Source organism: Dryobates pubescens, chromosome Z (assembly GCF_014839835.1).
Source record: "Dryobates pubescens isolate bDryPub1 chromosome Z, bDryPub1.pri, whole genome shotgun sequence".
Taxonomy (NCBI): Eukaryota; Metazoa; Chordata; class Aves; order Piciformes; family Picidae; genus Dryobates; species Dryobates pubescens.
The window spans coordinates 99,785,163-99,799,622 of NC_071657.1; the positions used below are offsets into that span (position 1 = coordinate 99,785,163).

Sequence of the window (14,460 nt, forward strand, 5' to 3'; positions counted from 1 at the left end):
GCAAAAGCACATTTGGAGCTTAGACTGGCCTCTGCTGTGAAGGACAACAAAAAGTCCTTCTATAAGTACATTAATAGCAAGAGAAAGGGCAGGGACAACCTCCACTCCTTGGTTGTCATGGAGGGAAATGTTGTATCACAGGATGAGGAAAAGGCAGAGTTACTTAACACCTTCTTTGCCTCAATTTTTTCTAGCAGGACAGAATGTCTACCAGACAGCTGGCCTGCAGAGCTGGCAGAAGGAGCCAGGGAGCTGCATACTCTCCCTGTGTTCCAGGGGGTAGCTGGAGATCTCCTCAGCTGCTTGGATCCCCACAAGTCCATGGGACCATATTCTATTCTACATATGAGTCTTAGAGAATGAGTGTTTATTCACTGATGTTAATCTTCCTGTGAAATAATGTGGAATAGCTGAACCAACTATTTAATACATTTATTCAGACTTCCTGTTCTCTCCCTGCTGGGTGTAAAATAGAGATTTGTAATTACTGTCTTACTCCCATTCTGGCATGGAGTGTTATATTCTCTTTGCATGTTACAGAGATACTTAAATCATAGACTCGCAGAAATGTTCAGGTTGGAAGAGACCATCAGGATCACCAAGTCCAACTGATAACCTCACTCTACAGGTTCACCCCTGATTTAGGGTTCACCCCTAAACCATATCCCCAATCACCACATCCAAACAACTTCTAAGCACATACAGACTTGGCAATTCAACCACCTCCCTGGGCTGCTCATTCCAGTGCCTGACCACTCTTTCCGTGAATTTTGTTTTCCTAATGTCCAATCTAAACCTACCCAGTTGCATCTTGAGGCCATTCCCTCTTATTCTATCACTAATTTCCTGTAGGAAGAGACCAGCACCAGCCTGCAAGCATTTGTCTGCTTACCTGGCTATAACATTTACAATTAAGTGTATTTGGGTCTTGTTTTATTCACCACTTTTACTCGGTGTAGAGCTAAGTGCTTTAGGGGGGTTTTGTGGGGAGCAGTGAGAGGGATTTATTACTAGTTCCCTTATTTGGCTGTAGAGAAGATACTGTATGTTCTCATTTGGACCTGGACAACTCTGGTTTCCTTTCCTTCTATGATATTTAAGGCTAGATTTAATCTTGCTGCTTGGAAGGAGTTTGTCATGTTTCAAAATGGGTATTTTCATCTCTCTTACAAACTCTCTAGCCCTGTATGCTCTGACAAAATACCAAAAGAGGAATTGTATCTTTCTTAGTGATAATTCACTACCTTTCTTTGAGAATGGTGTGTAGGGTTTTTGGTGATTTGGGGTTTTTCCCTTCCCTTTTTTTTTCAATTCAGCAGTACAAGCTATGGGAGGTAACAAACAGTATGTTTCAATAGTTGTCTGTGGTCTAGATTTGGAAGGTATTGGCGTAGCATTTGTAGTAGTACGCATGTCCTAAGAAATAGTGATAGCATCCATATCCCCAAGAACAGTGATGGAGGAAATAATTTCTGAAGTGAAAGTCAGAGCTCTAGACAAATAAACTATGAACACACTCAACCCAGCAGTCATATCAGCACTTTAATTAAACGATTCATGCCACAGTGTACTAACCAACTTTTCACGTGTTAATATAGGTGCATCTACAGGAACTGGTGCCACATCTTCAGACCCCACAAGATGGCTTTTATTAATTTATACTGAATTTATGAATTTATTTGGCTTTTATAAATTTATTCTGGTCTCCTAAAACGTTGGAGCTCTCTCAGACCAAAGAAATGTATTTCAGGGCCATCTTGTATCAGATTCGTGATTGCCAGGCAGAAGGATTTCAAAGCAGTGTTTGACAACAATGGAAGGAATGGTCAGAATTAATCTGTGAAATCTGTCTCGGAGCTGACCAGCCACACAGCAAAGCTCTTCTCCTTCTGCAGGCAAATGTTTTAATTGGACATTATACCAAGCTTGTTTTCACATCTGGCTGTATACCAAAAAAGTTTCTTTCTATTAGCCTCTTGGGGTGGTAGGGCCAAACGGACCCAGCACAAACACAGAACAAGTTCTGGCATGTTGCTCTGTGTAACCTGGACTATATTGCATGCCCAGAGAGAATTCTAGAGAAATAAGATTGTGAGTAGTTGGTAATTTCTATAAGGACTCTAAAAAAGTTACATCTTAATTGGTGCCATTTTGACAAGGTTCCTGTTGAGTTTCCCCCTGGTGGACAAACGGCATGGCCCTCATCTGGACCTGCTCCATGTCCTTCCTGTACTGAGAGCTCAAGACCTGGATGTGGTATTTCAGGTGAGGTCTCAGGAGAGCTAAGTGGCAGAATCTCCTCTGTGGATCTGCTGACAACACTTCTATTGATGTAGTCCAGCATGCAGTTGGCCTTCTGTGCTGCAAGTGCATGCTGTTGGCTCATGTCCAGCTTCTCATCCACCAGAACTCTCAAGTCCTTTTCCTCAGGGCTGTTTTCTATCGCCTCATCCCCTAGTCTGTATTGATAGTGAGGACTGTTCTGGCCCAGGTGCAGAACCCTGCACTTGCTGATGTTGAACCTCATGAGGTTCACCTGGGCCCACCTCTCCAGCTTGTCCAGGTTCCTCTGGATGGCATCCTGTCCCTCTGACATATCAACAGCACCACTCAGCTTGGTGTCATCTGCAAACATGCTAATGGTGCACTCGATCCCACTGTCCATATCCTTGATAAACATATTGAACAGAACAGGTCTGTGTGAGGAGGTTATTAATTTATGAATTGTGAAATATGAATTATGGAAATACTATTTTTATTAATTATCAATTATTAATAACTGATGAATCACCAACTTATATACATGTTCTAGTGCACGTTCGTGAAGTAGATTCCACAAATGGCTTAGTAGTCAGGGCCAGCCCGTAGGGTCAGGCTTGCCCAATCCCCTCTTGAACACCTCCAGGGACGGCGACTCCACCACCTCCCTGGGCAGCACATCCCAATGACGAACGACTCACTCAGTGAAGAACTTTCTCCTCACCTCGAGTATAAACCTCCCCTGGCACAGCTTGAGATTGTGTCCTCTTGTTCTGGTGCTGGTTGCCTGGGAGAAGAGACCAACCTCCGCCTGGCTACAACCACCCTTCAGGTAGTTGTAGAGAACAATAAGGTTGTAGAGAACAATAAGCTCAGTTCTAGCTGGGCCTCTGCCTCTCTAATTTTTCTCCTGCATGATCTAACAACATCCTTAAACGTATCACAAGAAGCCTTCCCCTCCTTCCAAAGGTGACACAGCCTCTTTTTTCCCCTTCAATCCTCTAGGAGCTGCTTGCTCCTCCAGGCCCAGAGCCTTCCCCTGGGCTCATCTTTTGGCGCATGGGAACTGCCAGTTCCTGTGCCTTCAAGAGCTCCTCTTTGAAGCAGCTCCAACCCTCCTGGACCCCTCGGTTCATGAGGGCTGCTACCCAGGGAACTTTGCAAATAAGTTCCTTAAAGAAGTTGAAGTTTGCCCTCCTGCAGTCCAAAGTGAGGGTTCTGTTGGTGCTCCTCCCTCTCTCCCTGCAGACTGAAAACTTCCCATCATCACATCTCCCCCCAGCCCTTCCCTATTGGAGAGGAGCAGGTCAAGCAGAGCCTGTCCCCTGGTAGGCTCACTTAACAGCTGTGTCAGGAAGCTGTCCTCTATTCGCTCCAGGAATCTTTTGGACTGCCTCCTCTCTGCTGAGTTAAGTTCCCAGCAGATATCTGGCAGGTTGAAGTCCCCCACAAGGACAAGATCTGATGATCTTGAGACTGCCTCCAGTTGCTTATAGAATATTTCATCTGCCTCCTCACCCTGGTTGGGTGGTCTGTAACAGACTCCAACCAGGATGTCAGATTTAGAAAAAAGTTCTATCCAGAGAGAGTGATTGCCCATTGGAATGGGCTGCCTGGGGAGGTGGTGGAGTCGCCATCACTGGAGGTGTTCAGGAGGAGACTTGATGGGGTGCTTGGTGCCATGGGTTAGTTGTTTGGGCGGTGTTGGATTGGTTGATGGGTTGGACGCGATGATCTTGAAGGTCTCTTCCAACCTGGTTTATTCTATGTATTCTATGTATAATTCTATGTATTCTATGTATTTGTTCGGCTGCCCTCTGATTGCTGTCTACAACTACCTGAAGGGTGGTTGTTGCCAGGAGGGTGTTGATCTCTTCTCCCAGGCAGCCAGCACCAGAAGAAGAGTCTCAAGGTGTGCTAGGGGAAGTTCAGGCCTGAGTTGAGGACCAAGTTCTTCACTGAGTCATTAGCCTTTGGAATGTGCTGCCCAGGGAGGTGGTGGAGTCGCCATCCCTGGAGGTGTTCAAGAGGGGATTGGATGTGGCACTTGCTGCCATGGTCTAGCCATGAGGTCTGTGGTGACAGGTTGGACTTGATGATCTTTGAGGTCTCTTCCAACCTTGGTGATTCTGTGAAATACCTGCCAGCTCTGTTCTACTTGCTTGTCCCTGAGGGCCATTTCCCATGGGTTGCTATTCACTGACTCCATGAAGAGCTGAAAGTTTGCTTTCTGAAAATTGAATCCTCACTATACTTCTCATGGACTTCATATCCCTTAGGACAGTGAACTGCACTAGCACACCATTGCTGCAGCCCAGGCTGCCTTCGACTTCTACATCCCTGATGACTTCCCTTGCATTTGTGACCAACAGGTCCAATAACACATCTCCTCATGTAGGGCTGTTAATTTCATGTCTTAAGAAGCTGTCATCTAGGCACTCTGGGAGCCTCCTGGATTGCCTACAGCCATGTTACTTTTGCACCAGATGTCAGGATGGTTAAAATCCTCCCATCAGGATGAGAGCCTGTGATCATGATGTCTTCTCAAACTGGAGGCTTCATCAATAGGCACTGCTTGATGGGGCAGCCTGTAGTAGACTCTTACCTAACACTTTGCTTGTTTTCTTCCTCCCTAATTCCTAGCTTTTGACCTGCTATTCTTTAGTGACAACTCTTGACACTATCCACTTCTTTACATAGAGGGCAACACCTCCATCTCTTCTTTCTCTCCTGTCCCTTCTGAACAACTTGTAGCCATCAATAGCCACACTCCAGTCATAGGATTCATCCCAAGTTTCTATGGTTGCCCATATGTCGTAGCTTTCCTATGGCAAGATAGCTTCCAGATCCTCCTGTTTGTTGATCATACATGCATTAGTGTAGAGGCACTTCAGCTGGGCTGGTGGCCATGTCACCTTCTTAGAGGGGCACCCTAATGTTCCCCCAAGGTGTTTCATGGGAGCTACCCTCCTGTTTCATATTAGCTCAGAGGCCCCTGGCTCACTTCTGCAGCCTTTGCTTCAGTGTTCACAGCATGCTTCAGGGCAATGGGTTGAAGGCCCGTGCTATCACCCCATCCTTACAGTCCTCATATGTCTTCCTGCCACTACATGGACAGTTTTGATATTGTCACCATCTCCCACATCAAGTGAAACAGCAGACTGAAGGCTGTCCTTAGGCTCATCTCTAGTGTGCCTGGTTTTAATGCCCTCCAGCTTTGAGCCTAGTTTAAAGCCTTTTCAATGAGCCCTTCCAACTCTTTCTCTGTACGGTAGCATCTGACAGTCAGCCTGCTCTGTGCTGCATTACTGGTTGAACCTTAATTCTTCCTCCTTGGCAGTAGCAGAATATGTGGGTGGGATATAGATCCATATTGCCCATAATGTCTTCCTTTTCAGTATACTGGATGTTCCCTGTCAGAGAGCTACCTCCTTCAGGGGATGTGGGAGTGTGGGGGGCATGTTAACATAGAAGGGCATACATGAAAAGTCTCACTTGCACAGAGAAGTTGCCAGTAATTGGAGGTGATGTGGCCAGTCCACTTTGCAGAACTAACTAGTAAATTCTCAGTGCTGGTTTTTGACTCAAGAACAACATCAAGTTTTTGATCCCTCACCAGCAGTGGTGTAGAAGGTACCCAGGTGAAGGAAAAAACAGGTGATGGAAAGGTGACAGTTCATCAGAGAAGCATTCTGTGGTGGGTCTGAAATTACCCCCCCAACTAATTTGAAGAACTATCCCTAAAATAAATCACCAGACTTGCTCTGTTTGGGATGGAAGCAAATGAAGCTGTATTTACAAGCCAACTAAAATATAGAAATATGAAATGCAATGAGTATGTACACAATATACTATATATATACACACACAGAGGATGGATCCAGGGGACCCGTTCGTCTCCTCCCCAACTCCCTCCCTCCTTCCTATTACCTCACACAGTAGTCAAAACAGAGATACCCCAGCAAGACCATGGGAGAGAGGAAAGTTGCAAGCAGAAGTGACAGAAGAAGAAAAGACAAAAATAACTTGTTTATGCCACTACTCTATATCTCTGTTAGCAGGCCAATGAATTATGTGGACCTTATAATTATTTTTCTTTTGTATCCAATAGTAATTACTTTCAGTCTTTGCAGTCAGGGACTAAGTGTGATGAAGAGGTTATTAATTTGTGAATATGAAATATGAATTATATAAATATTTTATTACTAATAACTAATGAATCACTATTTTATGTACATATTCTAGTGCACAATTGTGAAATACATCCCATAAGTGAGTTAGTATTTATAATTAGGACTCAATTGGAATATTTGCAGAATTACTTTCTATTTATATAATGAAGGGTGCAATTGTGCTGCTTGTCCAGCAGATGGCGACTCGAGAGGACCCTGGCAGCTTAGCTATGTACAGAGATACTACAGTGCATCAGAGGTTACTCTGCTAGACTCGGGTGCTTTGAACTGAATGTCAGTGAGTGGAAAGCACATGGAAGATACGCTGTGTCCTTTGTTTGTAGCAAGATTAGATTCCAGCAGACTGCTGTCGCTGGGCTGGCTCCTAGGTGGTCCGGTCAGTGACAGTGGGTGGCAACCTTCTCCCTTCCACAGCAGTGGAGAGAGAATGGATCTTAGGCTAGCTGGTAGTCAGGTTCCCTTTGCAGGACTCAGGCAGCTTCCTCCGGACAGCAGGTCCTGTAGGAACAGCCCGGCAGGGCCGGTAGGGCTGGTCCCGGAATGGGGTCGGCCCTTACAGAGTCGGCCCGCACAGCGGGGTCGGGCAACGGTTCCTGGTAGGTGGGCTCGGAGGTTTCCAGTCTGGTGAGGTAGGAGATGGGGCTGGACCCAGCGGGGTCAGCCCTGTGGCAGCAGGCTGAATGGCAGAGGCTATGGCATGAGCTTAGGCTTGCACAATGAGACAGAACAAAGTGGAAGAGGGCAACGTATTTGCAAGTTAGGGGAATACTTACAGGTTTCTCGAGGCTAGATTTGGCCAGTGGGCACTCTCATAAACAACTGGCTTCAGCCTTGATATTAGCACAAGCATCCCATGCGATGGATACTTGCAGTGGTCTGTGCCGCTTCAGCCTTTGTTGCCCTCATGAAAGGAGGGGGAACTTGTCCATGTGCTGGGACAAGTATCAATATCTGGGTACAATTCTGGGCATAATATGCCTTCAGCACACTAGGCTAAAGTTCCCTCTTCAAACTGTAGCACCTTCATAAAGGGAGATGTCATGGACTGAGTTTAAATCTGCAGATGTGTATTGAATGGACTGCCATTTGGCAAGAGAGCTGTTTGGGACTGGGACTGGCATGCTTGAGCTGAGAGGTGCTTTGTTTTGGTTTCTTTTTGGGGCTTTTTGGGGTGGGAGGACCTCATCAGACAGCGAGGACTGGCAGGGTCATCTTCTCACATGCCTCCTCAGGAGGGTGACTTCAGCTGCGGGAAATTTAAACAAGGGAGAGCAAAGCTGTGCAACCGCTGTCTGGCAGGAGAGCCTGCTGGCTGGATTGCAGCTAGTGGCGTGTGCTGGGCCAGCTGACAGAGTACAGAAGCCTCTGTGGTAGCTTGGGCACCTGCAGGACCAGGTGACCGCCTGGTGGATGTGGGGCAGGCTGTGGATGTAGTCTACCTGGACTCAACAAGGCCTTTGACACTGTCCCCCACAGCAAACTCCTGGCCAAGCTGTCAGGCCGTGGCTTGGACAGGAGCCCTCTGCACTGCTGCGGTGGTTTAAGCTACACACATTAACAAAAGCTCAGCTGAACCCAGTTGGGGAAGTGAATAGAGCTGTATTTTGCAAGCAATAATTGCAGGAGGATCCCACCTCGCCTCCCCCCAACCTCTCACCCTCCCTTTTCTCTCTAGTTAATTAAAAGAAAAGGAAAAATTTTAGGAGAATTTCAGTTAGCTCAAAAGCATTCTTAAGTTAGTATTGCTTATTTCAAGGTTGTAGATAACTCCCTTGTGAAGCAGACATGCCAGCAGAAAAAGACGGAGAGAAACTGAGAGAAAAAGAATGTGAGGGGTATTGCTGTGGTACATCTCGCATCTGACCAATGAAATCTGTTTAGAATGATCTTTGTGTTCCTTTTTACACCCAAGTGTAGATTTGCTCAGAATTTTTTTTAGAGGTACAGCCTAAACTGTCACAGCTGGGTTAGGAACTGGCTGGAGGGCCAAGCAGAGTGTGGTGGTGAATGGTGCCACATCCAGCTGGCAGCCAGGCACTAGTGGTGTGCCCCAGGGATCAGTGCTGGGCCCAATCCTATTCAATATATTTATTGGAGATCTAGATGAGGGGATTGAGTCCACCATTAGTAAGCTTGCAGATGACACCAAGCTGGGAGCAAGTGTTGATCTGTTAAGGAGTAGGAGAGCTCTTTAGAAGGACCTTGACAGGCTGGACAGATGGACAGGGTCCAATATGATTGAATTTAACAAGTCCAAGTGCCGGGTGCTGCACTTTGGTCAAAACAACCCCGTGCAGCACTACAGGCTGGGGTTGGAGTGGCTGGAGAGCAGCCAGGCAGAAAGGGACCTGGGAGTAGTGGTTGACAGCTGGCTGAACATGAGCCAGCAGTGTGCCCAGGTGGCCAAGAAGGCCAATGGCATCCTGGCCTGTATCAGGAACAGTGTGGCCTGCTGGAGCGGGGGAGTCATTGTGCCCTTGTACTCCGCACTGGTTAGACCACACCTTGAGTCCTGTGTCCAGTTCTGGGCCCCTCAGTTTAAGAAGGTGTGACAGTTTAGGCTGTGCCTTTAAGAAAGAATAGCTGCAGAATTCTCTAGCTGAATGTTTGGACGTAAAAAGGAAAACAAAAGGAAGATAATGCTAAACAAATTTCATTGGTTGAAGACTGGGATGTAGTTTTATGAACTTATATTCTGTCTCTCTCTGTCTTTCGTTTCTTGGCCAGAATGCATACTGCTGACCCTGGACAGAAACTGATAAGAAAAACTAACTTCTTAACAAAGCTTTGAGCTAATGAATTCCCTTAATATCCTTTTATCTCTCTTTTTCCTTTTCTGTCTAATTAACTGGACAGAAAGGGAAGGGGGAGGGAGGCTGAGGGGAACCCAAAGTAGGATGCTGCTGCGAGGAGGATTTCTGTGTTGTGTTCTTTCCTGTAAATTCTTGTATGATATTGCAAATACTGTTGTTGTAGTTTGAGCTGGGTGCCCCCCCGGTGCATTCACTTCCTGTGTCCAGAAGTCCAGCCCAGAGGGATGGACACAGGAAATTGTGTATTTCCTACCATAATTCTTTGCACCACTATAAGATCCAGTGCGGAGTCTGGCACTTCCTCTTTCCTTCCCTCTCCGAGACTTGGTAACTGGGGGAGAGATCTCCCGGCCATGGGCCTGATTGGGCCCAAGGCCACAGGGGGATGGGCAGTCTCAGGCCTGGCCAGCTGAGACTAGCCCAGCAGAGGGAGGGGGAAGAAGGAGCCCTGGGGGTTTTTGCATGCACCCTCAGGTGGGGATGGGATCTTTCTTTGTCACTGCGCTTTGGGTTTTCTGTAACATTCACTGCTTTCTATTTAAACTTTCATCACTTTTGCAATCCGTTTGCCTGAGTCGTTATTTCTGCCTGTGGTGGGGAGGGGACCTGCCCCAACCCATTACAACTGTGTATTTTGTATATATTCATTGCATTTCATTATTGCTTGTAAAATACAGCTTTTCATTTGCTTCTCCAGCTGAGTTTATCTGTGCTTTATGTTGATGGGTGGATTAAACCTCCACACTACTAGAGGAGGGTACTGAGACACTTGAATGTGTCCAGAGAAGGGCAACAAGGCTGGTGAGAGGTCTTGAGCACAAGCCCTGTGAGGAGAGGCTGAGGGAGGTGCCCAGGGAGGTGGTTTGGGGTGTTGGTCTTCTGAGCTGGCTGAGGCTTGGGTGGGGGTACCATTTCATCTCTGGCTGCTGCCTTTTCATTTAGTGGTGCGTTTTCTGCGGGCAGGTGGAGGTAATTGTGTATTGTATTATTTCAGTGAATGCCATATCTCAATTTTTGTTATTACTTCCCTCACGTCTGTGGGGAGGGCAGATGCTTGTGAGAGTGGGCTGTGTTAAACCAGGATGGAGGGGATACACTAAGGTGAATCACTTGGGTTGAAATATATTTGTCACTTATAATCTAAGTCAGCTGTAGACCGTGCAAGCTTTGTTAAAGTTGCTGTGACATAGCATTTCAAATTAACATCTAGAGAGCAATAATTTTCAAGCCTTCATTTTTATCCTGTAGACATCATTGCATTCATGTGAATAAGTACAGTTCTTTCAAAACAATAACATAATCATCAATTTAAATTTTTTTTTTTGCTACAGGGCAGATTATACCAGAAAGAAGATTTGTAGAAGCAATAAATCGTGAAGCATATCAGTATCAAATGGGTGACTTTCCAATGGAATGGGAAGGTAAATCCTGAGTAATTCTGGTTTATGTCAGGATAATTTTGGCATTGAATCTAGATTCTATATTTTTAATGGAAATCCTGACTATGTGAATAGGTTATCTCTTATCTTTCATTTTCAGTAATTGAAGCATTTAACTATGTAATTATTATTCATAATTCTTAAAGTAACCTCTTTACAACTGGGATAATTATCAGTACTTAATAACAATGTAAATAAAGCCTGTATGATTGTGACTTTTTCTAATTAAACATGAAAATATTTGTGCCTGAGTGGGATCTGGTAGCATAACCAAAATTAAATGTGTTAAACTTCCTAATTATGCCTTCACTGCAGTGTATATTCATAGGTCAGTTAAATCATTGGTAGCACAATAATGAGACTTTTTGTTGTTGCTCTTATGGTGCTGTTTAGTTTTCTATACTATTCCCTACAATCTTGTATGGAGTTGGAGAACCTGTTTATATTTAACCATTTTTCCCCACTGCTAGTGATGAAAATTTTGTCTGAAATTTGGGACATAAATTTAGGGAAGCTAGAGAAGTTCCTCAGGATTATCTAGCAGCCTTTGGAGAAAGAGAAGGCAGAGAGGGAGTATATATTGATCATTGAGACTGTAACAGCTCAAGCGAATTGTAGGGTTAAATGTAGCTTAAAGTCCAAGAATTCCTGAAATAGCAGATAGAGTATACCTGTCATTCAGCATGCTTTTTGGGGGGGGTAATAGCTAGGCATCTTTCAGAAGGGGTGGGTTTGAAGCAAACAAATTTTAAGCAGTGTGTATTTAAACTCTGGAATTACTTGTCATTGAATATTCTGCTTGCTGGAAGTTTGCATTACTTCAAAAAGCAATTGCAAGAATTTATGGAAGAAAATCTCATGTACAGACACTACTCTGCTTCAAATCACAGTGTGTTTGTGTTTTGAAGAAATATTATATTTGCTTTGCATAATTCCCTTTCCTTTGTCCTCACTTTATGACACTAAATTAAGAGAAACCTTTGGTCCCATTATATCCCTTCCTGGAATCAGGAGAGGAATATCAAGTGTTGTCATCTTGCATTTTATCATTGTCATTACTGTAATTCCTGTGATGTTTTTGTAATCCACTAAGGCTGGCATTAACAGCTAAGAGTTTCTCAAAGATTAATGTGTGACACAACAGTGTGCTGCATGCGAGGGTGGGTACAGCTGTTTGAAGGATGCTTTTGGCAAGCACCAGCCACTGCTGGTACTTTGGAGTAAGGGCCAGGTACCATGCAACATAGACTTGCCTACAAAGATACAGCTGGCAGACCTGAGATGCACTTTTATAAGCCAGGGCATATTTTTCAGATTAGTTTCAAAGAAGAAAAGACAATTGCTCAGCCTCACTTTTATGATCTGCATTTAATACTTAGCTTCCTTATCTTTGTAACTGGTTTTGCTTATTTGTCTGCAGCAAAGAGAAAGAAGACTTGAGGGTATCAGCTGATCAAAAACTCAACATGAGCCAGCAATGTGCACATGCAGCCCAGAAGGTCAACCATGTATCATAGTATCAGTCAGGGTTGGAAGGGACCACAAGGATCATCTAGTTCCAACCCCCCTGCCATGGGCAGGGGCACCCCACACTAGATCAGGCTGGCCAGAGCCTCATCCAGCCTGGTCTTAAACACCTCCAGGGACAGGGCCTCAACCACCTCCCTGGACAACCCATTCCAGGGCTTCACCACTCTCATGGTGAAGAATTTCCTCCTCATGTCCAGCCTGAATCTCCCCACCTCCAGCTTCATTCCATTAATGTCCTGGTCTCTTATAAAGTGTGACCAATAGGATGAGAGAGGTGATTCCCCACCTCTACTCGTGCTCTCATGAGACCCTACCTGGAGTACTGCATCCAGTTCTGCTGCCCCCAGCGTAAGAGGGAGGTCCAGAAGAGAGCCATGAAGATGATCAGAGGGCTGGAGCTCTTCCCTTCTGGGAAGAGGCAGAGAGAGTTGGGGCTGTTCAGCCTGGTGAAAAGAAGGCTCTGGGGAGACTTTATAGCAGCCTTCCAGTACCTGAAAGGGGCCTAGAAGAAAGCCACGAAGGGTTTTCACAAGGGCTTGTAGTGATAGGAGGAGAGAGAATGGATTTAAGCTCCAGGAGGGTATATTTAGAGCAGGTATTAGGATTAAATTCTTCGCAGTGAGGGTGTGAGACATTGGAGCAGGTTTCCCAGGCAGGTTGTGAATGCTCCTTCCCTGGAGGTGTTCCAGGCCAGGCTGCATGAGGCCTTGAGCAACCTAGCCTAGTGGAAGGTGTCCCCGCTCATGGCAGGGTTGTTGGAACTGAGTGATCTTTAAGGTCCCTTCCTTTCTGTGAATATATAAGTCATAGAGAAAAGGAAGGTTTATGACATGCTGCTAGGTAACAGGTTTTTCTTAAATACTGAATTTCTGCAGAAAATGAAAGAAAAGATACATTCATTTTCTGCCCTATGCGTTCCCCAAACAGAAGAGGTGTGTAGTTCATGTAGCCTGGAGAAGAGAAGGATCAGGGGTGACCTCATTGCCCTCTACAACTACCTGAAAGGTGGTTGTAGCCAGGAAGGGGTTGGTCTCTTCTCCCAGGCAACCAGCACCAGAACAAGGGGACACAGTCTCAAGCTGTGCCAGGGGAGGTTTAGACTCGAGGTGAGGAAAAAGTTCTTCACTGAGCGAGTCGTTCGTCATTGGAATGTGCTGCCCAGGGAGGTGGTGGAGTCACCGTCCCTGGAGGTGTTCAAGGGGAGATTGGACGTGGCACTTGGTGCCATGGTCTAGTTGTGGGGTCTGTTGGGACAGGTTGGACTTGATGATCCTTGGGGTCTCTTCCAACCTTGGTTATACTGTGATACTGTGATGTTTCTAAACAGTTGAAGTATAGGAATTGCACCAAGAGGCTGACCTGTACTCTTTTGTCCTATGCCAATTCAAACATAAACAGGTTTGTGGAAGTATAGCATAATTTTGAAAAGCCCAAGCTGGTTCTTTTGATGTGGGTGTAGAGGTTGTTCAATGAACTATTGTGCCTTTGCTATATATTGGGGAGTGAAATGCGGATGTGAGATGCTCTGAATTTAAATTCATCACTACTTCTTTTCTGCCTTTTAAATAAAAATTCTCCATTAGCACGAAATGAAGAGAGTTCAAGGAATGCCAGTTATCTGAGTGTGAGCAGTTTAGCAGAAGGTTTTTAGACACAATTTGCTGAAAGGCTCATTACAATTATTTTGCTATTTCCCCCTTTTTAATGCTGATTTAGAAGTTTCCCATGCCCCAAGAGCTGTACTAAACTTTCCTTCTACATCTTCTCTCCAGACTCTTGAATTCCAATGCATTCTTTGTACAGATGTTCACTTTGTAATTTTGCTGTCATGGATGCTGATCATTCCAGCAGATAGTCAGACTTTGAGAAGGGTTTCTAAAATGCTTCCTATTTTCTCTGAACAGTAAAAGATTAACATTAGGTTAGAATGGTGTGTAATATATCTTGTGTTTTCTCTTTATGCTTGGAAGCATGAATTTTTAGTGTTCTAAATTCTCTCTTATGGGTACATGCTTACATCTCTAGGGGCTTTCTTTCCAAATCCTGTGTATGCACTTCGATGTCTGCAGCCTCTCTGCTTTAGTTTTGACTGGTGCAGCAATAGCAGTCTTGTTGCACAACCTTCTCAGGCTTTTCAGTTTAAGGATTATTGCCTTATTTCCTTTCCACTTCCTTGGGAAATGTAGAGAGTTGCTTTCACCTGTGCTTTGTTCTGCCAGGGCTCAG

General features: G+C 45.1%; 1 protein-coding gene across 1 annotated transcript in view; it reads left to right on the forward strand.

The window, feature by feature from the left end:
* NDUFAF2 (NADH:ubiquinone oxidoreductase complex assembly factor 2) overlaps positions 1-14,460 on the forward strand; it is a 61,985-nt gene that overhangs the window by 23,444 nt on the left and 24,081 nt on the right. Inside the window, exon 2 of the mRNA XM_054178506.1 lies at positions 10,597-10,686. Coding sequence (XP_054034481.1) covers positions 10,597-10,686 — 90 coding nt within the window. The remainder of the gene's footprint in view (positions 1-10,596; positions 10,687-14,460) is intronic.